Here is a 25,281-nt window from a genome sequence, read left to right on the forward strand (position 1 = left end):
CCATTTACAGACCTGGATCCTAAATGCTTGAAAGCTGTTGGGTTTTTCTGGGCACAGCTTACAACAACAGTACAAGGGTACACTTTTAAAAGCATCTTTAACTTACACCAGACTAATGGAGAGGCACAATAAAACACAGGAAATTCTGGAGGTGTAGCTTGAAACACATCTCACAGTTGTTGCAGTATAAATTATTACTTACGACTTAGCTTTCTTCCTTTCCTTTTCTTTTGTACTTTAACGTAGCAGAGCAGGGCAATTGTTTTTAACTCAGATTGCATGATTCCGAATTACTTTTGTATCCTCTCACTTGAATCAAAATATTAGGTCAAGATTTCAGAAACAGGTCTCAAACCTCCCAGGTTCATGGTCTGCTCTCTGCTTTTACTAGATTTAAAAATCCTTTAACTCTGCTGCCTTATATATAGGTGTTACTTTTTTTGTGTGTTACAGTTACATGATGCTTCTCAAATCCAGCACTGCTTTCCTCCACCTCATTTATTCATGTCTATCTAAGCTGATTAATTTTTTAAATAGTACACTTTTTTTCTGCTGGCCTCATGCTTACTATGCACTGCAGAATTTTTGCCATGCTGCCTTCAGGTAAGATTTGCAGGGTTTAATATCACAGGCATTTCAGATCCTGTTCAAATAGCACAGCAACTGAAGTGACAACATTGCTTTTAAAGCTCAAGAAATTTCTGGACTTTCTGTCATTTGGAAACATAAAGCAAGACAAAAAACATCTCAGATCTTAGTGATTTTTCTTGCTAGAAAGACAGCAAGTCCCACAGAGGACAGTAAATAATTTTTGGCCACATACAGCAAGCACTGAAGATGAGTATCTAGCTTTTTATATGTAAATTGAGTTCTTCCCATTCTGAGTTTTAAATTTAAATAATTTAATGAAAAAACAGGGTGACAGAGCAGCTGACAAAGCACACTCTGGTACTCGCTTTCCTCACCCATCCCTATGCCATACAGGAGGTCTGCTCACTCGAACTGACTCCTGCCGTTGCTGTATTAGTGGCCACGTTGCCTTCTTGAGGGTCCCTGGGAATGAGTAGTACTTTGAGGGCAGTAACCCTCATATTGCAGAAAGCAATTCTGCAAGCAGCCCCCACCAGGTCTGCTTCCCACCCTGAATTTTTATTCAAGGCCAACAACTGCCGCAAGAAGTGCACTTTTCTGGAAGTTGACCTTATATCCATTTTCCTTGTACAAAAGACATGCTGATTCCAACCAATATCATTTTCTTCTCTGTATTTTCAGGGTGACTCCCTTGCTGCATGTCTAGGAGTGCCTGCAGCTTTGTGTGTTTTATTTTAGCAAATGTAAAGAGAACTGCTGCTCCAGCTGAAATCAGTGTTCCTCAAACATTGGATTTTATCCTACAGTTAAGGTGAGCAATGAATCCTTGGGACTGACTTTGTGATCTACCTGGTCCAGGAGCACAAAACATAAAGCAGAGAATAGATAATTTGACTTTTTCATGTAACAGTTTACACGAGCTGCTTCATTTGGCACCCCGGTGAGGGATGGAGACCATCGGTGCAAGAACCGATAACCCATTTTCCTTCCTCCAGCTAGAGCTAAAAGCAGAGCAAGGCTCAGTATGAGAACAAAGGGAAATTTCAAACTTGTCTCCGTTAGCAGAGCGTCGCAGAGCTCCCTCCAGACTGCTCCAGCAAGGTCCTCAAATGACATAAAATGAGCAAATGAATCCATTTTTGTGTTAGCGTACAGTCGCAGCGATGACACCAGCTAGGGATGGCGAGAGGGGTTACTCGACGTAGGCGAAGATCTGACTCTACCCTTGTACTCCTCATCTCTTTTCAAGAGATGTATAAAGGCTGAGTCAAACCTGGAGCACAGTGAGCAGGAATTGCAGTAGAATTGCAAAAAAAAAAGTCACTCAACAAATTAGAAGTAAAAAAAAAAAAAGGGCTATGTATTGGAGTTCGAAAAAGTAGATCAATAGGGACAGGAACATAATGTGCTAGCGATGAGGAGCGCTGTGTCTGTGCTGGGTTTTGCTGGTTAGATAAGAGGAGGCAGAAAGGAGGGAAGAGACGGGAGGGAGCAGGAAAGGGAGCGGGTTTGGCAGAGGTGCCAGGGGGGCAGAGGACTGTCAGTGCCTCAGGCAGTAAAACACTTTGTTAGGAATGACTAGCTGGACATTGCTGGGGAAGGGGAGACAAAATCCGGACTGAAAGGCAACCACTGAGGGAGAAGTCTGCAAAATTCTGGGGATAATAATAATTCGAGTCAGGCCACAAATACGCCGCTCTCCCATCCCACGGAGGAGGGTCGCTGTCATGGTCTGGCGAGGAGGCGAGCGGTCCACCGCACATCCCGCCTGGCGGGATCCCACCTTAAGGGGGGACACGGACACCCTGAGCACCGGAGGAGCAGGGAGATGGGTGCAAGCACCCCGCATCGCCTGGCGCTGCCATGCCCAGGGACGGGGAGCGGAGGTGCCGGCAGCCAAGCGAGGGCTGACGGGGCTGCAGGCCGGCAATCCCGCAGGAGGGCCAGGGCAGGGGGACTGCACCCCCCAGTGCCGCTCCCACCCCAGAGCCTTTCGCGGCCGGGGAGGTCCAACCGGGCGATGCTGTCGTGCTCCCCCCGCAGGGCCGGGGCTGCCGGACGGGGCCTGCGGGGTTTCACCCCCCGGCGCCGCTCCCACCCCAGAGCCTTTGGGGCTGGGGAGATGCAACCGGGAGGCTGCTACCGAGCTCCCGCTTGCCACGCCGGGGCTGGACGAGCCTCGGCAGCATGCGCCTGCGCTGCCTGCCTGCCTGCCTGCCTTCCTCCTCCTCCTCCTCCTCCTCCCCCTCCCGGCCCCTCCTCCCGGCTTTGGCGGTGCCGGCTGCCGGGAGCGGGCGGCCGGCGGGGCCGCTGCCGTCCGTGCCAGCCCCGGGGTTATGCCCGGCTGCAGGCGGGGCGCAGGGCCAGGGGCAGCCCGACCCGCCGGCCGCGGCCGGGGCAGGGAGGTCTCGGGCGGGGGCAGGGGCCGGTGATCGCCCCCCGGCCCCGGGCGCGGGCGGGGAAGGGGTGCGCGGGCGATCCGCGGCGGGGGCAGAAGATGAGGATGAGGATGAGGATGCGGCGGCCCGGAGCGGAGCGGGGGTACCCGGGCAGCGCCTGGGTGTGCTGCTGGCTGCTGGGCTGGCAGGCGGCCGCCCTGCAGCTGCCGCCCTGCGAAGAGGTGAGATTTTCCTCCTCCTCTGGGGTTTTCCCCATCCTAGGGGCGGGAGGGAGCGGGGGGAATGCACCGGCTGGGGTGGCGGGTGGCACCCCAGGAGGGGGGTATTGCTGGTGCTCCCCCAGGGCTGTTCGTGGGACGACAGAGGGGTCGGACCCCCCGAGAAGGACCCTCCGCCGCGGTGGTGCCGGGGGCTCTGCGGGGCGGCCGAGCCCCCCCGCATCACGCGTGGAGCGGCCCCCTTAGCCGTCGGTCGCGAAGCCCCCCCCCCGGTTGTTGCTGCTCCTTCCGGTGCGTGGAAATAGCAGAGCCCCCCTCCAAACGGGGGGAACCCGGCTGGCTTCGCTGCTTTTCTAAATACGGTGTTAAATCAGTGCCAAAGCGGGGGAGTAAGGAGCGGGGGTGGTGAAGCTGTCCCGACCCCCCTGTATCAGCCCGGGGTGTCCTAGGCTGAGCCGAGTGTGTGACATGGGGACAGAAACTTTCTGCCTTTCTCCTACTGTAAAAACCCGAAACAGGAGGGGCTCGGTGTCGTCGGAGCAGGGACCGCTCTGCAGGGCTGTGCAGCATGCGGGAGCTGAGCCGGCCGGACAGGGATGCCCAGCCCTGGGCCGGCTCCAGCTGGCCCAGAAGGAGCCCCGATGGAGGGGACCAAGGCTGAACCTCTGCTCCAGGGTTTCCATCCTCACTCCTACATGCAGGTGGATCCTCTCTGCTACTTTTCAAGAGCAACTGGGTCTTTCCTGAGTTTTAAATGTAGGTGTAGGGGTGAGAAGGCTAGGTACCACCTTCCCAAACAGGTCTCCGTGGCTGGGGCACTGCTCTAGCAAGCAGAAACCTGCAAGTGGGTTGACAGCGGTCAGTCCCCTTTCTCCTACCCCTCCGAGGATGCTCCGGGAACAGAGCTTCCTCCCCTCTCCTACTGCAGTTGCAAGAAATAATTTGTGTATCCTCAGACTGGATTGGGGATGGGTGACTGCAGCCAGGTCGGAGCACTTGGCTGGTGAAGGGTCCTGATCCATGCTTGGGGGCTATTGCAGTGTGGGACCTCCTCGCCTTGGGGGTGCAGAAGCCCAAGTCTCCTCCCTGTGGTGAAAGAGGGCATCCCTGACCCGGGGAATATTCCCTCTTTGCCTGTTGAATCTACTTTTTGTCTTCCAAGTAGCAGAGCCTCAGTGGGAGAGCTCAGTGTTAATCTAGCGTGGGAAATCTTGCAGTAGGGGGGACATATGGGATACCCAAATCAGTGGCTGTTTCCCTTAAATGTTGGTCATGCTCAGAGAGCGGGATTTATGTAGCCACCTGCTTTGAATTACCTATCTCCCTTTTCAGCTAGTGAAGGGAAACAGGACCTTCTAGAGCTGATCTAATCCTAAAGTCTTTGCTTAAAAAAATGAACCTCTGCAGATGGTTAAAAGTGACAGCTGAATCTCAGCAGAGGTACCAAAGATGTAGCGCTGGTATTCTGAGCATTACATACCGGGCTTTAGGTGTGAAGGTTCTTTCCTGAGCCCCACTCCTGTGCCCCTTTGCATCTGGACCTGAGTGCTTTTGCTTTCTCTTCAGAACGATGGACAATGTTGTTTTACTTCAGTTTCACTTGAATATTCTTTGAGACAGAGACATCCCTCACTCACATGGTTAAAAAGCTGTACGTTACTTGTGCTGGTGTGCGTGTGCAGCCGTGCAACCATATGTCCCAGGGAATATAATTACAAACATGTCTGGATGGAGGGGGGAAAAAAAAAGCTTTCAAAGAACCAGGGTAGCAGATCATCTGATTTACAAAAGGGAAGAACAAAAGTTAATAGTTCATGTAAAACACGGCTAATACCTGGCTATTAAGTGTCGGTCTCAAAACTTTGCCATTTGCCCTAATTCAGCCTAATTTGAGTGATCTGGGTGTATTGCCATTAACGTCACAGCAGCTCCCGTTGTGATTGTCTCTGGTTTGGGCAGACTCAGACAGGGATGAAGTCGTGCAATGAGAAAGCACAGCCTTTTAGAGGGTATTGCAGTCCTTTGAAGACTCGGTGAAGGTCTTACTGTTTTCTGCCCAAAAGGCTTGAGAAGCACAAAGCTTAATGCACTGGCAGGTAGTTCATTTTGAATCTATAGGGGATCTTTCCTTTAGCTGCACTTCCCCCCCCCTTCCTTGACAGCTTGTTTTTCTGTTTCCTCACTGTTATGAGTAATATGGATATCTGCCAGTTTGTGAGATTTCTGCACTGGTACAGCATTTGGAGCAGTGGGATCTCTGGCTATGCCTGAGGCTCCATGGTGCTCTGATTACATAGATAGTAAAAATAATAATGTATAGCAATGTCACTTTCCAGAAACCTTTTTGTCATTGGCTTCTTTCATCAGGGACTGTAGTAGTTCAGCACTTAGGAAAGGTATGTTTGTGCTGCAAACCAAATGTACGAGCAGCTCGAATGAGTATTCCCGTGGGTTTTTGGAGTAAATTGATATAGCCATAAGCTTCTGGCATAACAGCGTTCAGTCCAGGCTGTGACGTCCATTCACATCATGAGCTTTCCCCAAGCTCTGCGATGCCAGCAGCTAGTTTGAAGGTGACTTACGTGCATCTTCAAGAGATGTAGGCAGGCTTGGATGGCTGGGGTACCTCTGGGGTGCAGAAGTTGAGGAGACCCATTGCTGTATCCTGTGCTTCTGGTGACTTGGTAACTCGGATTAGGACAGTGGTAGAAGAATAACTGCTTGGTGAACTCTTTCTGCTTATGCCAGTGATGAATGGGATATTAATGCAAAAGTTTCCTTTGTGGCATAAATTATGACTTCGAGTGGAGTTGCTGACACCCATGTTTTTCACTGGTATTAAATACACATTCAGCTATTATGATGGAAATGATGAGATATTCATGCCCGTCCCCCTGCCACTGCAGGGACCATCTTTGTTACATCTTATTTTCCAGTGTTTGGTGCTTTTTCTAAACTTTTCAACTGAATGAGTCTTCTTCATTGTCGCCTTAGAGACTCACCCAAATCTGAACAGCTTTTGCTTTTAGGACATTTTAACTGATACTCAGCCTAAATGGATCTTTTCTTCATTTAATCATTCCTTTCCCTCTGTTTGTGCAACCATAAAAAAATCACTGAGTGACTCTTCTCTTACTTCCCATTCAGCCAAATTGTTTGCAAAGAGAGATATGGAGTATCCGAGCTGCTGGCTCGGATGTTTTCTTTCATATACCCTGTTCGACTCTCAGTTACTATGCAGATTGAGAGCAAACACATATGGTTTTGATACAGATAATAAATGCGATTCTGCTACATTGGATGGTTTACCTGCCGTTTCAGTAGGCAGGTAAACCAAATATAGAATTATAAAGTGACTAAGTGAATGGAAAGGGTAATGCTAAATACCTTTTATAAGGGAAAGTATTTTTGTACTAGCCTGCTGCAATACTTCTGGAGAAGATAGAAGTGATAGGAGAAATTTATTTGGACAATGAAAAAAATCTTTTATAAAATCACTTGCAAGACAAAGCCAAGGAAGTCTTAAGGAGGGAGGGGAAGCATGAACTTGAAGCTGGGTCAAGTACAGTGGATTAAATATGTTGAAATAATGTCAATTTTCATGATGCGAAAAGGTTAAAAAAATGGGGTGTGTCTAAGCTAAGTGTGAAGTATTTTGATTATATTAGTATATTAAATCAAGATACCAGGTACTAAGCTAAGCAGCCTGCGAAGCAAGGTGAAGTTCTGGCTTTCCATGTAAAGGATGGAGAGGAGATACGTGTCAGTCTTGGAAGGATGTTATGTAACAAAGCTAGATAAAAGTCGGCATGCTTGTCACCAAATATACATGGCAGGAATAACAGGGATGTCTGCTGGAAGGCATCTGAGTATCTCTCTATCTCATACACTCTTATGTTGTAAGTGAACTGTACCTGCTTGGGAAAAGGGTTGGGGTCATTGTGGGTGGCTCTGTAGAGACAGCCCATGTGCTCATGGTGAAATAAGTTGGATGGATGATAAAAAAAAAGAATAAAACATGTAAGAGTGTTTTTGTGCCTTATAATTAGTACTCAGGAACCGTGAATGTTGTACTTGTTCTTTAACTGCTTAATAAGCATACAGCGATCACAGCACAGGGTGATGCTGTCTAAGTAAGAAGGGAGTAACTTGAGGGAGGAGGAGAAGGAAGAACATGCATTAGTGCATGGGGTAGAGAAAATTAATGAGATGCAAATCTTTAGGACAAGGTATAAATAACAAGGCTTTCTGTGCACTTGAAAGGCTAAATGTTTTTACTCTTAAAAGGTAATACTTTTTTCTTTTCATGTAACTGTAAACAACCTCTGGGACTTCTTGATCTCTGGGATTCATTTAGTCTCTGCTGGCCTTAAAATCTCTGAAGCACTTAGCTCATCACTGAACATTTAGGAAGGAATTCTCCTTCTAAGTAGGTTCCCTTGCTGTCCCATATTGGTACCCTTGTCTCTTTCTCTGAAGCATCTGCACTGGCTATTTTGGCAACAAAGCAGGAGCTACCTATACCAGCTGCTGGGGTGATCCAGTGTTGTATTCTCTGATTTCTAAACACCCTGAAAGATCTTAATTTATGAGCAATTCATAGTCAGCAGAAGAGGCTGTGGAAAGATTCCTAGACAGATCATATTATTTTTATCACCTCTTGCTACGCAGACTTGTGTCTTTGAGGTGAAAAGAGAAGTGTACAGCTTCCATTTGCCATGGTGATGGAGAGTCATAAAAATGACGAAAGAAGAGCAAAACGCATGCTATAAAACTGCTGACAATAAAGTTGATGAAGTGAAAACAGGTGCACAAAAGGTGAGAAGACAGATGCTGAGATACAGGTACCGCAACAGTAAGCATCGCCACCACAGCACATAGGCAGACCAAGGCAGGAGGTAGGGGGTAAGCACAGGAGAAACTGGTGAGGTGTCAGAATTCGAAACCTGAGGAGGAGGACAGATGCTGGTAAGAAAAATAGAAAGCGAGCCACGGTCATAATGATTAAAGTATAAGAAAATTAGGCATGGTGGAAACTGCTATAACAGACTATAAACTCGAAAGAATAGTGGACATTAAACCAACGCAAGATTGCATTTCTTCCACCATCAAACACCACTTGATCATTCAGGATGAGTATTTATCAACTATAAAGAATGCCGTGATTTTCTTTTCTTTTTTCTCATTTGTTCCTCATAGCTTTAGTAGATTTAGAGAGGGTGACCGAGGACAGGAGCTCTGCTGGGATTCCTGACACCTCCATGCATGGTGCTGGTCGGGACCATCAGCGAGCCGGGTGCCGGGATGGGTGTACGCAGTGATTTGGGTTGTCAGCTGCCTCCTCCAGGCCACATTTTCCACCGGGTGTTGGTTGGGAAAGATTTAGCAGTACTGTGCATTGCTTTATGCCAGCTGATGACCTGGGTCAGAAATGCTGGAATCGCTTGAAGGGAAACCCTTGCCTGCAAGTCTGACCCTGTGCTCAGTGAAGACGTTGGCAGGGCTTCCACTGACTGCAACGACCACGGGGCAGAGCCAGGGGTTATCAGGACTTGCAGGGCTCACTCTGTGGGCAATGGGGAGATGCCATCAGAGCAGGCTTCCCCTGTGTCACATGTGTAAGTTGCTACCAATGCCTGCTGAAGGAAGCGGTAAGCACCAGTTAAATAGAAATAAAATTTTAAAAGTGGAGAACAGATAAGGGTTGGTAACAAGAAAGGCAGCCTCGAACCCCTCATGCTTGAGATGAGAAAGAAACAGTATTTAGGAACAGGTCCTTATGCGTCTCCCAGACATTGCCAAGGGTTTTCTAGGGGCTGCTACTGCAAAGGTCCTGTGCTGGTATCCAGCATGGCTGTGTCTGTCCTAACTTGTACACCGACTTGGAAAAGAGTGTCCCTCCCACTCCCCCTTGGTAATATTTTAGCTCTTATCCTGGACCTGAACATCTGTTTAGGTTTTGGCTGCTGGTAGTGGGAACATTTTGGTTTTCAGTCTTTTGAAAGAGAAAATCTCTGGTTTTGAAGAAGAGGAATAGTTAAAAAGCCTTTTTTTGACAACTTCCTTTTTTTTTTAAAAAAAAACACCTTTCAATTGCAAAACATTAGCCAAATCTAATAATGACCTTGTTTCACAAGCATTGTGATACTCACTTTTATAAACAGTGCCAGACAGTAATTGCTGTGCACCTGGGACATGGGCTCACAGCTGATTTAAGGTGATCTAAGATGACATGTGCAGCCGAGCTGCTGGCTCCCCTGCGTTGGTGCTGGTGATCCTGTCACTGTGTGCTGAGTCAGAGCAAACGCTGATTCGGCTGAAAACTAACCTGCCAAAAAAAAAAAAAAAAAAAAAAAAAAGAAAAAAAAGAAAAAAGGAGAGGGTGAGTGTTCAGCTGGGTGAGTGGCAGAGATGACTCAGTGTTTAGACTCTGGGGGACTAGAAGTAGTGCAGGAGGCTTTGGGACCCACCAGGCACAAGGCTGGTCCCCTCTTATTTTATTTCTAGAACATAAAATTTTGGTCGGATAGAGCTAGCCTGGATTTACACAGAGATAATGGCAAGGGGATTGTATTTCCTGATGTAGGAAGAAGAAAATGAGAGACGTGTATGTGTTAAAGGTGTGAAAGAACTGGATTGTTGCTCTCTGTTGTGGAGGTCTGTGCTCTGGCTTCAGAGATGCAAGTGCCATCTCTGCAAGGAAAGGTATTTGCTGGCTGTAAGATATGTTTTCAATTAAAAAAAAAAGAAAAAGATGACGGGCTATTCCCAACTAGAAAATTTCTTTGACAGAGAATTTTTACTGCTACAAAAAAGGGGCAAGTCACTCATCCCATTTTCCCTTGCTGATATGGCATTAACCTCTCTTATCTGTTAGTGTTTCATGGTCAAGAAATACAACACATAACAGAGATGGTTTATGGTGATACTTCAAGATTATTGGAAAGTACCTACAAAAAATGATAGGAACTGTATTATTTGGTGGTGAAAATGCTGGGAAGCTCAATTTTCATTTGTTTAGATTTTCATTCCACCTTAAAGCTGCAAATATTTTCCAGGGATAATCCACAGGAAAGTGGCTCAGGGTGTTTGGGATTGGTTAAAAGGATATGCCCGTCCTGCCAAGTACAGGAGCATCAGGAGAAGAGATGCACGTAAACAAGGTGAGCTGGTCTGCGACACTGGACAGATCCCTGGCCCTCTTCTAGTTACCAGGGTAGACACAGCCAGAAGAGCTATTTTGTATATAATAATTACCAATGTGGGTTACTAATGCTAATCTTATAATCCAATTTGATGAAAAAACCCTGCTTTGGGGAAAGGGTGAACTTTCCCTCTGAGGTTGGAACTGACCTGAACATGCTTAGAAGTATTTTTGGTGTAATGAATATGGTCAGAAAATTGAAATGCATCAGATAACCAAGCTAGAGGAAGAAGCGATGGGGAGTGCAAAACCTGAAGATGCCATTAACGTAATTGCTGCTGGCTTGATGAAGTACAGTATACATTTAATAGCAGAGAAATCAGTGTCTAAATTGATCATACTGTCCCCGAAAACTAAAATGCACTGAGGTGGCAACTTTTAGCAGCAAACCCAAGGGTAAAGGTGATTTAGACCTCAGCTGTTGACTCTTAAAGTGTTAATTTCTCATAGCGTTTCTTGTGGTGTGTGAAACCCTTCTGGTTTTGTACTTACTCTCTGAAGTTTCTCAAAGGAAGATCTTCACACAGGCCGGCCGTGTTTTATACGCATGTAGGGGTGGTGCCACATCTGTTGAGAGATGTACGTCAGAAATGGATGACTTCTGATTTTTCCCAGGCTTTTATATCCATGGCTCCCTCCTGCTGGCAGGTCAACAGTGCTGATCAAATGCTGCTTGTTTCTGGTTAGCTGCTTTTTATCTCCAGCTCTGTGGTTCCTTAAAGCAAATGAAGAAAAAGAAAGATTTCCCAAGACAGTTCTTTTCTTCTCTCTTTAGTTTGGTCTTATTTCATCCAATTTTTAAAAAATGCAGACTTCTCTTGAAAGGAAAGAAACAGGGGCCCTAACCATACTCCTTTACAGCAGGATTTATGCTTGCATGGAGGGAATATGAGCTGATGTGCATCTCAGGGATGCTGGGAGGGAGGCTGCTCAGTAGAATTGGCGTGGAGAAATTATTCAGCTCTTCACACCGCACCCTTCTTGGCAAGCACCTGCCCTGCAGACCTGCTGATGAGCAGCTTGTCTTGCCTTGTGATGAATGTCAAGTGTCCTGGTTAGTAAGGTAATGGCTGTCTCCCCTAGAGCTGCTCAAGTAACACCGGAACCCAGGCCAACTGTCTCCTCTTCCAGAAGACCAGACAGGGTGACTCTGTCGATTAATGCTTGGTTCTGATGCTGACTATAGGATTCACCAGGACTCTGAGTTCTCCTTTTTTTGGCTGGAAGCCTGCTGTGCTCTGTGTTAGCCTCTGCACGGTGAGATGCACGGGATCCAGAGGTGTTGCTCAATCCTGCACCAAAGCAACGTGTCCTGTTAGTGTCAAAGCATCCCTTTAGGGATGCACAGACCAGGTATCACAAATAGTTCAGCACTGAGCCCTGCACTCCTACTGAAATAGCTGTGATCGATGATCAGATTCCCATTCACCCTAGCTAAGAGGAGCCATCATGTAAAAAAGAATCAATTCCTGTATCTTTTTGTTTTGCAGTATTTTTAACGGCACTGAAAGCCAACCCTACTTAAATGCTTGCTGGCTTCTCTGAAGAGTCATGGCTTTTTAGTTCCAGCTTTTAAATTAAAAAAAAAAGCTGATTTGCAGCACTGCCCATTGCGATACTGACCTGCTAATCTCTTGAACTGCTCTGCTAAACAAGGGAAAAGATTTCCTTAAAGCCTCATCATGTGGTTATGCAGGAATCACAGCTTTCACTGAAAAAGGGGAGGGAAAAAAGGTAAGTCAGCTCCTCAGTATTGCAGAGAAGAGTTGGAAAATGTCAACCTTGACAAGCAAAAAATCTGGAAAGTTAAATGAACTGGAGCTAAGTTGCATAGTGTTTTAAGGTCCTGTGGCACTTAAATAAGTCATATGAATTTGGTGGGGTGGAAGCAATGATGCCTGACTCGAGGTTTTGGGAGGCTTTATGTGACTCAGTGAAAGTACAGTTTGATTAACAAACTTTGCTATTATTCAACTTTAGCATTTACACTGTAGATAGTCTGATGGGGAGACCCAGTGGCACCTTTTATTTCCTGGGTAGTGCTGGAAATAAAAGTAAATTATTGGGGAGATATCCTGCTTTCATAGGCAGTCTCTAGCCAGCTAAACATGACAGGCCCAAAGAGCTCTGGTCCCCCAACTGTCCAGATCACCCCTCGGTTTGTTAGTGTGCTCCCTGGCATGGATTTGCCCGTGAAAGCTGGCATGGGATGGGACACTGCAGTAGAAGCTGTGGATGAACTCCCACAGTAGTCCTCCAGTTAGACAATAAAGATGAGTTTTGTCATGGGATGACTATAACTGGGTACAGTTACTTGAATATCTACCATGTTAGGAGGGCACATAGCACCCTTGTAGTTCTTCAGGACAGCAGAAAATCAGTGTGAACAGAAAACTTGCTCCAGTGATCCATGCATAGTCCAAGCATGAGATCCTGGTGTTGTGGAAGTAGCTGAGCACTGGGCAGAACCAGCATTTCATACCATGAAAAGGACTTATCTTGCTTTTAACTGTGCAAGTTAGGCATCTAGTCTGACCTAAATGTCTAGTTGTCAAGACAGAGACAATCACCCTTCGAGACTAATTTTTCCCATCCTAAAAGGGTGGTGTGATTTTTCTGCTGAATGTGCCCATCTTTTTCCACTGACTACAGAGGGACTCCGGCTTATGTCAGGTAGATGTTCAACTTTTAGTTATCTAAAGTAAAATAAAATTAATCTGGACCCATCAGTGGAATTAATCTCTACCATAACTGAATTACATTAGCTGTTACACAAGCTATGAGGTTGCTCTGCAGTGCTCTGTAAACCACAGGGGTGAAGGTGTGTTGATAAGGCAGGGACATGGCAGTGGTGGAGCTAGGTCTCTGCAGTGACCTGATTACACTGGAGAAGGGACCTAAATCTTTGCCTCTGAACTGCTGAATTAAAATGGTAACGCAGCAGGAGCACAGCCTTGGTCCTTAGTTCTGGAGAGCTATTTGTGAGTAAAGAGTTTTATTGTTTTGCCTTGTAGCAGCTTCCTACCAAGGGCATGTTGTCACACAGCAGAGTCCCTTCCTATCCAGGGAATAATTAACACCAAGCTTATGCCAATGTAAATTTTTGTCTATGATATATGCAGGATTAAATCTAACATGTAAAGCTTGCATGTAATGATCAGCTTGTAATTTATTGCAACTGTTTGTCAAATGGGCTAGACCTTGTATTTGGATTTAATTTCCCAGTGCAAAAAGGCGGGTGTTCAATTTATGATTGCTTACAATGTACATGATTACAGGCTGACTGCATTACCCGGGCAGGAAAACCAGCTATGAATGCATTTCTTTCTTCATGTTGCAGACTGGATCATATCTCGCGGGCACAATCAATAGCAAGGGACAGCTCAGGAACTGTGCCTGAGCAAAACTGTGATCTCTTCCTTGTCCTGCCTTTCCCCCCAGTCTGTGGGCTGATGGGTCACTGCTGATTGATTTGACTGATACAGCGTTGCGATAATGCATTACCCTGCCCCTTGAAGAGGGATTAATGGTGCTGCAACCAAAGCTCTGCCTACTGCTGTCACCCCCCAGCTCATACCTCAACCCAGCCTTGGTTCTACACGAGAGGGAAGCTTGTAGCTCCAGGCACCATCTGGCTGCTAGAAATGCTAACCAATTTGGATTTGTAGCTTCCTAAAAAGCTGCCTTGGGCCTATGGGTAAATCTGGACTTCAGACGAAGTGTGCACTGAGCAGGCCTTGGCTAGACCCTGCTACTGGAGATCATTTTGACTGGGGTTAGCAGCCTGCATGCAGAGAAGAGTCTAGGAGCTGAACATAGCTGATGGCTGAGTTAAATCTAAGATGCATTTTCTCCATCATTTGCTTAGCTCGGGCTGCCTTGGGCTGTTAGCTTGTCCTTGGTTTTATTTATTAGTTATTCTCGCAGTGGAAACGGACTCTGTGGGCTTGGAGGCAACCCAAGAGGGCAATATTGGATGAGGCTTCCTCATAAGAATATACGGTTACATATTTTTCTTGTCAAGCTGTGATTTAAGATCTTGCTTTGTTCAATGAACAGGGTTATTTCAGACACACAATAGAGTTAAGCACTCACAAAGGGCATGGTCCTATCCTGATACAAGTGGTTGCAAGTCAGGCAGAAGTTCCTGAGCTAAACCTCCCAAATGTGACCTCCCTCTGATGTTACAGGTGTCATCAGTCTCTTTTTTGTCGTGTCCCCCCCAAAATGGAATTTTCATAAAAACATGGAGCATTCCCAAAGTTGAGTATCAATGAAGATTCAGCTAAAAATTGTAAAAATTGTCTTATTTGCTATGGGTTGCTTTTTTCTTTTCCTGTTTGAAAATATTCAGCCATCTGGTCAGCAAACAAATAAAATGCTGCGATATTGGCAGCAAAGCATACACTGAAAAACAACTAATGGGAGAAGGAAACAGTTCACAGTCTTTCTGTAGTCTGGTGGGTATTGGTTTTGCAATTTTTTCCCCACACAGAAGACTCCTGAGTTAAATTTGTATTTGTAAAAAACAGTATCTGGTCATGATATTCATATAAGTAAATGCAGCTTTGGCAAAGCCTAAATTCAGTAAAATATTTCTATTTTTACTTCCCCCCAAGGATTAATTAGGCTCAGAGAAAGAAACACACCTTTTCTTCATTATCAGAATCCTTACTTTGCAATATTATATGTAAGCGTAACAATTAAAGTCCTGGTTATAAACATGTTTTCTGTCAATGTGACCACTTTAGTTAAAATCCTGTCTAGAAGAAATTATGCGAGTTCAAGTTCTAGTGCAAATCATTTGTATTGACACAGAAGTGACTAATACCTGTAGCTCTTGTCTCTCTTCTTTTGGGGACTATATATACTGGGAGAGGAGCCTTTGTATTGGGGTAATCCCTTCCACGTTGAAGGTTTATTTCACTCTATCTCTCCCCAGCTGTACCTAAAATTCAGCCTCCAAGGAAGTCAAGGTCTGAAAGGGAAAAGCTGAGCTCAGAAGTGAGCCAGACTCATCCCTCCCCATGGCTTGACTGAGGAACACAACAAGAGCACACAGACCTGGGTCAACAGTGACAAGGAAATGAGGGATGGGCTTTTCACAGCTGTACCCTGCTCCTGCCCTGTGCAAGCCAAATAGCTAGCGGATATTTTTTCATATAGTAACATCTCTCAAGAGGGAAAAGGAAATGTGGAGCAAATGCATTTGGTAGGAAATTGTGGAGGAGGTGACAGGGCAGAAAAATGATACAAGATCAGATGAGCGAGCATCACCCAGACTTCCCTCTAATAACAGTGTTGTTCCTTTTCTAATATTTTTCTGCTGCCTAGTGTCGTATGAAAACTCGCACACCTAATGGAAACTGATAACTGACAGCAGAGGGGCAGGAGCAGAAGCTTTGCAAAATGCTCGGGCATGTGCCTGGTTTTAAGCACATGAATAATTCCACTGAAGTTTGAAAACCGATGCCTTATTTAAGATGATGTTCATGCTTAAATACCGTGCTGGATTAAGGTCAAGGAATTCTGCGAATTGCAGAGAGTCAATACTCTGTCATAACTGAGATATAGTATTGAATTTAAACCTTTTACTTCCAGTAAACCAAAGATTTTCCTTTAGGTGCAGTGTTGAAAAAAATGCATTGACTGGTGTTCTTTAAAAATACTTAAATCTTAAGTCAGTTTGGTGCTCATTTCATGCTGTCTTTTGTGGGTTTTCATAAAAATACTTCTTTTGTTCTGTTTACATTCAGCAGACGTTTAAAGACTAACTGGTTATGTTCTTTTGTATGCTTTTAAAAATTTAATTGGTGTAGCAGATGATTGGACAGGATGCTGCTGTGGGACTCTGCTACTGGAGAGGAAATGCAATGAAATGGGCCACATTGATTCCTCAGGTGACTAAATCTGGCCATAGTTCAGGTCCTCACTGGATTAAAGTGGACAACTACTAAAATTGTATTACCTTTATACTGCTCCACATGAACCTGCTGGGAGCCCTGCAAGGATGACACGGCCGGTTTGGCTATAGTTTGTGAACTGAATCCTTGAAGTTGTGTTTTTCCCATGGATACTGTAACTGCAGAAGTTAAACTTGGTTCAGAGCAGTGGCTCAGTGAGGTAGTGGCCGTAAGGAAGGAGATGCACAGGCTCTAGGATGCACTTGCACATACCCAAAAACGTTTATGTTGCGCTAAATGGTTCACTCAGATTGGAGGAACCTTATACATAAGTATGCTGTAATATTTACCTTAACATTTGCTTCATCTGTCTTGTTTTTCTCAGGTACATACACATATTTTTCCCACTGAAATTACCAGCTCAGGTCCTCATCTGAGATAAATTATTTTACCCTACTCAGCTGTTTTATGTCTAATGTAGTTCTAGTTTGTTGACTCTCCACATCTCAGGAGCACCTGAAGTGAGGTTTTTGCTGTGTCCTTTAGTTTGAGAATATAAAAAAGGACCCAAATTTATCATTTGTCTTGCATCTGATAAAGAAAGGACGTGACAAGGCATGACAAGAAGGGGGTTCACTTGGCTGGTGCTTAAGGAACTGCTGAAATTGGGCACAGCATTGGTGTAGGGATTCAGAAGGAGGGCAAGGGGCAGAAATAAGAAGAAAAAAGTTGTCTTGGGGGATGGAAAGCTGAGTGCCCAAGGGAAGCCTGGGGAAAGCTTGTACATCTGTTGAGCGGAGGCCGCCTGGGGCCGAGATCTGCTCACTCGCTTTGAAACAGTTGACGCATCTGGTTGCTGTCCATCTCAGGTCTGGAACCTCCTGATGGCCTTGACACCTTCACAAACAAAAGCTCAGCAATTTTCCCTGTGGCTTTAATACATCTGTTGGGATGCTGCAGGTACCTTAGGTAATTGCCTTCTTGGGATTTGCTTCTGGGCTATTAAATAGTTATACCCTGAACTCTTTTTGTGCAGATTGCCTTCTGAATAAGCAACAGTCAGCAACACCTATACTCAAAAAACCAGAAGCTTCTCTTTTCATTTACGAGTCTTAAACCTTGAATAGCTGGGAATAAAACATCAAGGTTGAAAAGGAGGAGGAATGAATAAAATCCAGTGTATTAAAAGTTATAATTAGAACTGTGATCAACTTTGATACTGTCAGGTCTTCTCAACTGTAATAACTGTGTAGCTCTGAATAAAAAGCCTAACCATATTTGCAGTGAAACATGAATCTTGTTCTTGGAGAACGTTTTGGTTTATTACACAGTGCTAGTGTGTGTGAATTAGAGTATGCTGTACTGAGATCCTGTGGGTGGCTTTATCTAGTGTCCATATGCACACAATGTTTGCATAAGACATACCGTATAGTTGATGTTTGTGAATAATAGGCACTAAAATTTACTTTCCTGAAAACAAAAGCTGGTCTGTGTGTATGGAAGTGACCTTGTGCAAACAGTTCTCTGCTGATGTGTCTGGACGCTGCTCTGTTAGTGTGGTAGAGAGTAGGTCCCCGGCCAGCTGGGGACCGTCCATCCTGATGACACATGGGCTGTGCCTGAGCACCTGGTGTCTCGGAGCACTTTGGGGAACATCTTCCACCACTACCCAAAGCTCTCCTTGCTGTAGGGAACACGGAAGAGTGTCATCATGTGGGTGGTCTTGGAAGACCCTTCAGTAGTCAGCATGGACATCGCCTGCAGCTCTTGGCTAAAGCAGGATGTGGAAACTCGCAAAGTGGCATGTGGAGTCAATGTGTCATTGTTCCCTCTGCAAGGCTGCTTATTTGCTTTGTGCTCTGACTGTTGAATACCAAACAACAAAACATGAGGATTTATAAGTTTTCTTATTTATAGTTTTGTAGGTAGAAATTTATGACGGTGGAGGAGGAAAAATACTATCAAATCAGAAGTGGGAGGCACTACACCTCTTTTTACCTTTTTTTATTGATATAAAAGAATCAATAAGGGATAGCTTTCCAGTAGGTAACAAAGCAAGTACTTAAGCTATGGATAGGATGCTTAAATATTGATAGTTAAAAAGCTGTAGTCCATTAATTCTACTTTTGATGGGCCTGCATGGGATCGTGAATATTGGCATTAAACCTGACATTTTTTTCCTTAAGCCTAACATCTCTGTTAATGCTTGATCTTTCAAGCTAGTTGGCTTCAATATTGCAGGTTTAAGCCCTGAGAGCCTACTTCAGCAAGGCATTTAAGGGATTGGTCTTTTTGGGTTGAGGTGAAGATGTGCCTAGTACCACAGTGACCCTGTTCTCTGCCACAAACGCACATGCAGTGACCTGAAAACGTCTTGTCACAAACAAGAACAAGTGAAAAAAAATGTTATTTTTAAATCCTTTTATTGAGTATTGAAATAGGGCTTCCTGCTTTGGAAGAGATAACCTCAGGAAAAGGCATTATCATTGAAAAGGCTGGAAACAGTGGGATCTCATAACTCCTGGAAAAGCTGATTCTTGCTGTGTGGAAACAAAGTGATATGAGGCAGTGGGGTGAATATTTGTAGGGTAGTGTAAAATAATCACAGATGTGCTGCCACAGATAGTGAAAGTATCAATAAAGAAGTTTAGCCATGTAGCAAGTTGTGTGTATGTTTATTAAACTTAAAATATTATTACATGTGCATTTAAATGCTTGTAGTGAGTGAGACTCTTAGAAGAAGAAAAAAAACAAACCAAAAAACAACCCTGCATGGATAACCCTTAAACTGTAAGATTTTCTTGTCATGAATAATAAAGAACAGTTGTCATGTATAGATTGGTAGTAATAAAAGTCATTCTTAGTTTGACAAACTATATTTATTTGGCTGTAAATATAAGAGGAAAATTATAAAAACTCACAGAAAGCTCATTGCAGTTAATGGAAAAATATGCACTTTATGGAACTGGATTAAACCTGTCCAAATATTACTTCTGGGTGACTAAAAGACTCAATAACATTAGGACAACAAAGATAAATATATTTATAAACATCCTTTACCACCATGTTCTTCACTTCAATTTTCTCTTTAATCTGACTGTCTTTCTCAAAAGATTTAGGAGCTCACTGAAAAAAATACGATTTCCTGATCACCATTGTCTAAAATCTTTTTGAGAAACAGTAGAGATGTGCAGGTGAATTTGGTAGGTTTTGAGACTGAAGGGTTAAAAACCCCACAACCCAAACCTGGAATTTCTGGGTTCATCAGAAATGTCCTCCTGATCTCCAGGAGAGCCTGGCAGTCTGGAGGGATACCTGGGTCAAAGGGGGGTTCTCCACCTTTCTGCTGACAATTGCCTTGATTTAAATCTTAATTTCTGTATTAGACCTTTAAGTCTCTGCTACAGGCTGTGTAGGAAACTTGGGTGTCACAGGAGGGAAACACTGAGGAGTGGGGAAGTCTTGAGTCCTCCTTCCAAGCTGTGGAGCCCGACTGGGTGGATGTGCCTCACCACAGCCCTTTCTTCTGTAGGCTGGACCTAGGTGTGAACATGGATGTAATATCATGTTCAAATGCACCCACCTTCTGGGCTCTGTTTTAAGTTGCTAGTGATGACTGTGAAGCTTTATACAGAGTGGGTCTTTAGGACAGTCTTGTGTTTCATTACCCTGTTCAGCAGTCTCACACCCCTCCTCCTCTTGTGAGAAAAGGACATGATGGCTATGGTGAAGAAAGAGGAGTGATGTGAGAATGGGAATCATTAGGATTTTTGCTTTGGTTGTGGAGTTAGTTAACTTCAGCCTAGTAAATGACACCGAAAAACTCCCTGAGAAGAAAGACCGGACAACTGAGTTGAAACCACATGTTACAGGCTAATGAAGCAAGTGTGTGAAGCAAGTGTTTGAAAGGGTCAACTACTTCTGCCTGTTCAGAATGTAATGATCAGGTTTTCTGTAAAAGAAAACCCCAATCTGAATTAACATGTGCAAACACTATGGGGTTTTTTTAGTATCTGAGTTGCTGGGCTTCTTTTAGTGTGTGAAATGGAGTGAGATTAAGCTGTCTGAGCGGTGCTTCTCCAGTGGGCAACACTGCCATCTCCAACCTGTATGCCACCCTATCCTGTACTAAGTGCATCCTCGCCATGTGCTTGTTGACCACACAAGAAGTTCCACTGTGTAGACAGCTGAAATGGGATGAGATGGATGCATCCTTCTTCTGTTGGTGTTCATCCAGCAATGCTGGTGAACAGTGGCGAAGTTAGAGAGCTGGAGAAGTTGTGTCTTGGAGGTGTATAAAGGGTGTGAGGTGTGAATGCATTCAAGAGCGTGCTTTGACTCCTGGGAAGCCGAAACTGAAACATGGTGCAGTGTGAATGGACATGAGGCTTGCCCTCTGGCTCTGTCTTCTCACCGGGTGGTGGAGTTCCCATCCCATGTTGTGGGGTTTAACATTTGCTTTCCAAGAGCCCTTGTGCTGGGGACTTTCACTGACACACTCCTGGGAAGAAAACAGAGAAGTGAGAGGGACTTAGCCACCGTGAATTCATTTTCGTAGAGGTTAATTTTCAATAAGGAAGGCTCTGAACCGTCCTTTGGGCTCTTTTAATATTTGTAGAGCTTTATGAGGATGAAAGGCAGTGTAAGTGCTCGGTGTTACAGTTCAAAGAGACAGAAGATGACATGCTGCTACCCTGCAGTAAGCCAATGTGCCACTGACAAGTCTATTATAAGTAAGGTCTGGCTGTGTCTTACTGCATTCAGCATCTTTTTACAAAGGGTAAAGTGTTTTAAAGAATTCTGTGGGAGAGCTGTGACAAAATGATCACACCGATTTCTTTGCTCCGTACGAAAAACAATGCTGGCATCAAAGCAGCTGATGTCCTCCAAAGCAGTTGTTATTTAAGGCCAGAAGTGGTAAAATCTGGCCTTACAATCAAATCCAATGTGGTATTTAGACTACAAAACCCTTTGAGAAAGGTCCTATGGATCAGAAGAGCAAGACCGCAAGTGGTTTAAGCATTATAACTGGATCAGTGTGTATTAGAAATACATAGGGTTGGTGCTGGGAATCCTGAAAGGCAAATTAACACATAGCAACGTTAGCAAAGGTTAGCAAAATATTAGATGTGGTCCAGGGATTAGATGTGGTCCAGTACAGAACAATCATGTACATCATGTCCTGGCAGGAGCAGGGGCTGTAGAGAAGGGGGAGGTGGGAATGGGTAATGCAGCCCATTGCAGCATTTGAACTGCTCCCTTGTCCTGGAGACTGGCTGGCCGGAGGTTGGCTGGGCTGTTTTTTGCACCAAAATTATATAAATTTATATTATAAACTAAATTATATAATATGATATTATATATTCTCCTACCTAGGTAGCTCCTTATGTTTTCCTTCTTGTAAAGTTTCTTTGTAGTAATCCAATGAATACTGCTGGATTTCAAGGCACTAGTTATTGTAGAAAGGGTTGTGACAAGCTTAGGGCTTGCTGGCTGCAGCTTTACTGGCTGGAAGGGCATCTCCATCTCTCTGCCAACCCCTCTACGGGCTGAGTTTAAAAATGTGTGAGGGGTATGTTGGCTCATCTTCAGTGATGCAGGTGAAGGAGGGATTACATGAGCCAGTCACCCTGTGCGTGGGAGAGGCGTAGAAGGGATGAGCTGGGGTGAGCAGCAGGTGGGGAGAGTATAACCCCGTTCATTTACCACAGTGGCATCCGAAACACAGTGTGTGATCAGAGTGTTTAAGAGCAGAAAGTCTTTGTCATTTATGCAAAAGGAGGATCCATGTTATTTCTGCTGACCAATATTTATTGAGTTGAATTCAAAATCCATTAAAAAAAAATCAATGAATTTTGGTGCTATCGGAGAAAAACCTTAAATGATTGTAGACTATGTGGGAAACCAGTTCTTGACTGTCTGTGGTACATACATGGGCATCCCCATCCTGCAATACTCCAATGCCTCACGGTAAGCTATACATATTCTCTTGCAGTGGCTCTGTAGCAGAGCAGGTATTTTCTAGCCTTATTTTACAGACAAAAAATAATGGAAGGTGTGAGTGGTTTATGTGCATCTGGTTGCAGTTCAGAGAGGATTGTTCCCATTTGGTTCTGAAAAATGGCCATTTGAGCCTGCCTCATAATGATACTCCCATGCTCCTGGGCTGAGCTGGTGCTACGTGGTACTACAGGGTTCCTGCTCACAGCTGAGATCCCTGCCCACACGATGGAGAACGGTACCAGCCCGGGCCTCTCTCCTACTCCAGCTTGCAAAGCTGCATCTTCTCGGCACGTTGTCAGAACAAGGTTTGGAGTTTCCTCAGGACCTTTTATTTGGCTTGATTATGGTGGATTTTTTAATGATGGAAAAAAATGACATCTTGAGTCCTGGGGAGATGGAGGGGAAAGGTTTTACAAAGGATTTGATGTTCGTCTGGTTTAGTTTCCATTGAAATGGGTGGAATTTCTGCTACTGATTGAAATGAGAGTGGACTTAGACTGGTCTCTGAAAGCCTTATCCTTGTTTTTCATCTGTTGTTATGGTGTGTCCTTAAGGTTACCAAAACTGTAGTGTGAAAGTCTGCACCCAGATGAGAGCCTGAGTTGGAGCTATAAAACTGGGCCTTAGAGATGGGGTTCTCTGGTGGCGATGTGACTGAGCACTGCATTCCCCAATGTATTGGAGCTGCCTGCAGTCAATAGACAGATATAAGCCAAGAGGTACAGGCAAAGATGGTAAATTTTTGGCTTGTAGGTCTAAAGCAAGCATCTTAGGGCAAGTTTGCATTTTCACAAAAAGCTTGACTCCTGTTAAAATATTACCATGTTATTTTTCATTTGGACAAAACCCTGAACTACTTCTATCCTGATCCTGTCCATTTTTAGGACAAATTCTGAATTCTCTCAGGGTTTATCTATTTTTGATTCAAATAGATTTTCATTTTCACCTTCAGAGTGAGGAAAATAAACCCAGATGGAGTTGCTAGGAAAACCCTGAATGACAGAAGCTTCTTCAAAGCTTTGGTTTTAGTTACATTGCCCTGCATGGTTGATTTTTAGCTTCAGCCATGCAAGTGTCCCCATGATTAACACTGACCCCAGTGCTCAGCCCTAATGGGTGGTGCCTCCTCACCGCTCTCCCCCCCATCCTGGATGCTGTGCTGTGGTTGTTGCCTTTCCAGAGATGTGCTGTGCCCCAGCTATCATCATCAGCTCTGAGCCATGGAGGAGCAGTTTTGTGCCAGTCCCCCTCGGTCCCCAAGGTTTGGGCAGCCCCATCACTGCATGGGAGTGGTTAAGCAAAGCATGTGAGTGCTTGGGGGCTACCTAAACACCTCACTTGGATGGGAAGATGTTTGGAATATCTACCATAAAATAATCCTAGTGTTCCCTGAGCCCTCCAGCTAAGGGGAGAGGTAGTAACTTTGTACCTCGCACCTCCTCGTTAGAGGATTAGTTAGCTGTGCTTTAAAAGATACGGTGACAGTTTTGAGGGCTTCGTCTGTAATTATTATGACCTCACTGTTTTATCTCAAATGTTTCACCTCTAGTATTGGGCAGCATTTTCCTGCCTTTGGGCAATTTCAGTGTCAAAGCTGTTATTTTCACTCAACGTTATGACCTGATATAATTTCTTCCTCTAATTCTACAAAAGGGGAAAATTGACATCTCAGTTTCTCAGCCTCCTACGCAGGGTAGCACAGTATTTGCCTTTTATTCCCAGAGTAGCAGAGTTAGTTAGCAGTGGTAAAATCTGGTCCTGTTCTCTGTTACTGGAGAAGTATTAAAAATAAAATGATAGAGGAAATTGTTTGCTCGTTTGTTGTTATTTTGCCTTTAGGATTAAGTGATGTGCTACTGAACCTGGAGACTTAACGATGGCTTGTTCTCTCTCCATTATTGGATGTTGCCTTTTGAATCAATCTCTAGGTCTTTGAGCTAATTATTTTGAGGCGATATGATGGTGCGTAAGTGTTCCCTCCCTTCCCCCATGCTGGCATGGCCTATGAGGAAGCAAAGGACTTACGCAAAGTCCTGTACACGTGCTGACCCTGTCTGAGTAAGTTAAGAAGGAGCTGGAATTACGGATAGGAGTGCTGGACTCCATAATCTGAACAAGAACGAACATTCAGATAAGAAGCGCTTTGGATACTTAGGTGGATCCATAGTGAAATTTTAATTATGCCCTTTTGTGACTAAGCCTAAATTGCTGCCTTAACTTTCCAATCAGTAAGGCTAGATGAAATGGTGTTAAATAATGTTAGCGTTTTATCACTAACATTTCTTAGGAGCAAGGCTACTCTGTGTTAATTTTCCACGAGAAGCACACTGTGTAATTTTCCTCTTAGCTCCAGCTCCCTCTGATGCCATTGGGAAGGTGCTCGCCCACTGGAGTGGGAGCTGACTCTGTGCTGTGGGCAGGCGGCTGCAGCCATGGTGGGCACACGAGCTGCCGTCGTGATTTTGAGAGCAGCAGGGTCAATTCAGACCGTTGGGTGTCCAGGGGAACCCAAGCTCCCAATGCAATCAGGAGAATTGGGGCTTGCATCTGAATTTTCTTATTATAGGTGCATGGTTTAGGTTTTGCAGCTATTTGTCTTCTCTGACTGTATAGGGTAATGGATGGGGATGAAACCTGCATTACTGTCTGGAAGTTAAGCAGCCTATAAATAATTGTGCCTTGCTTCTGAGTTTTCCACGTTTCCAACAGTGACGCACAACACAATATGCTACAGCCCTTAACCATTGGCATATTAGGACATTAACAAACCTGTGTGTGCATATATACTTGTATCTTGTAATACCTGTGTCCTCTGAAAAAGAGCTTTAAAAGAGTATGCTTTTAAGGTATTAGAGAAGCAGAGATTTAAGTGGGAGGCCCAGTGGTTCTCTCAAAGCCGCACAACAGCTCAAGCTGGTGGCAGAAGGAGGATCAAGAGCTGTAAGCCCTATTCCCAGTGCTTG

General features: G+C 44.7%; 1 protein-coding gene across 2 annotated transcripts in view; it reads left to right on the plus strand.

Annotated features, from left to right (window-relative positions):
* The first annotated feature begins 2,833 nt into the window (after positions 1-2,833).
* ELAPOR2 (endosome-lysosome associated apoptosis and autophagy regulator family member 2) overlaps positions 2,834-25,281 on the plus strand; it is a 112,917-nt gene continuing 90,469 nt past the window's right edge. For both annotated transcript variants that reach the window (XM_072858370.1, XM_072858379.1), the window contains exon 1: positions 2,834-3,211. In XM_072858370.1, the coding sequence (XP_072714471.1) occupies positions 3,089-3,211 (123 nt within the window). In that variant the 5' untranslated portion in view covers positions 2,834-3,088. The remainder of the gene's footprint in view (positions 3,212-25,281) is intronic.

This window comes from Ciconia boyciana, chromosome 1 (genome assembly GCF_034638445.1).
Source record: "Ciconia boyciana chromosome 1, ASM3463844v1, whole genome shotgun sequence".
NCBI classification, from domain to species: Eukaryota; Metazoa; Chordata; class Aves; order Ciconiiformes; family Ciconiidae; genus Ciconia; species Ciconia boyciana.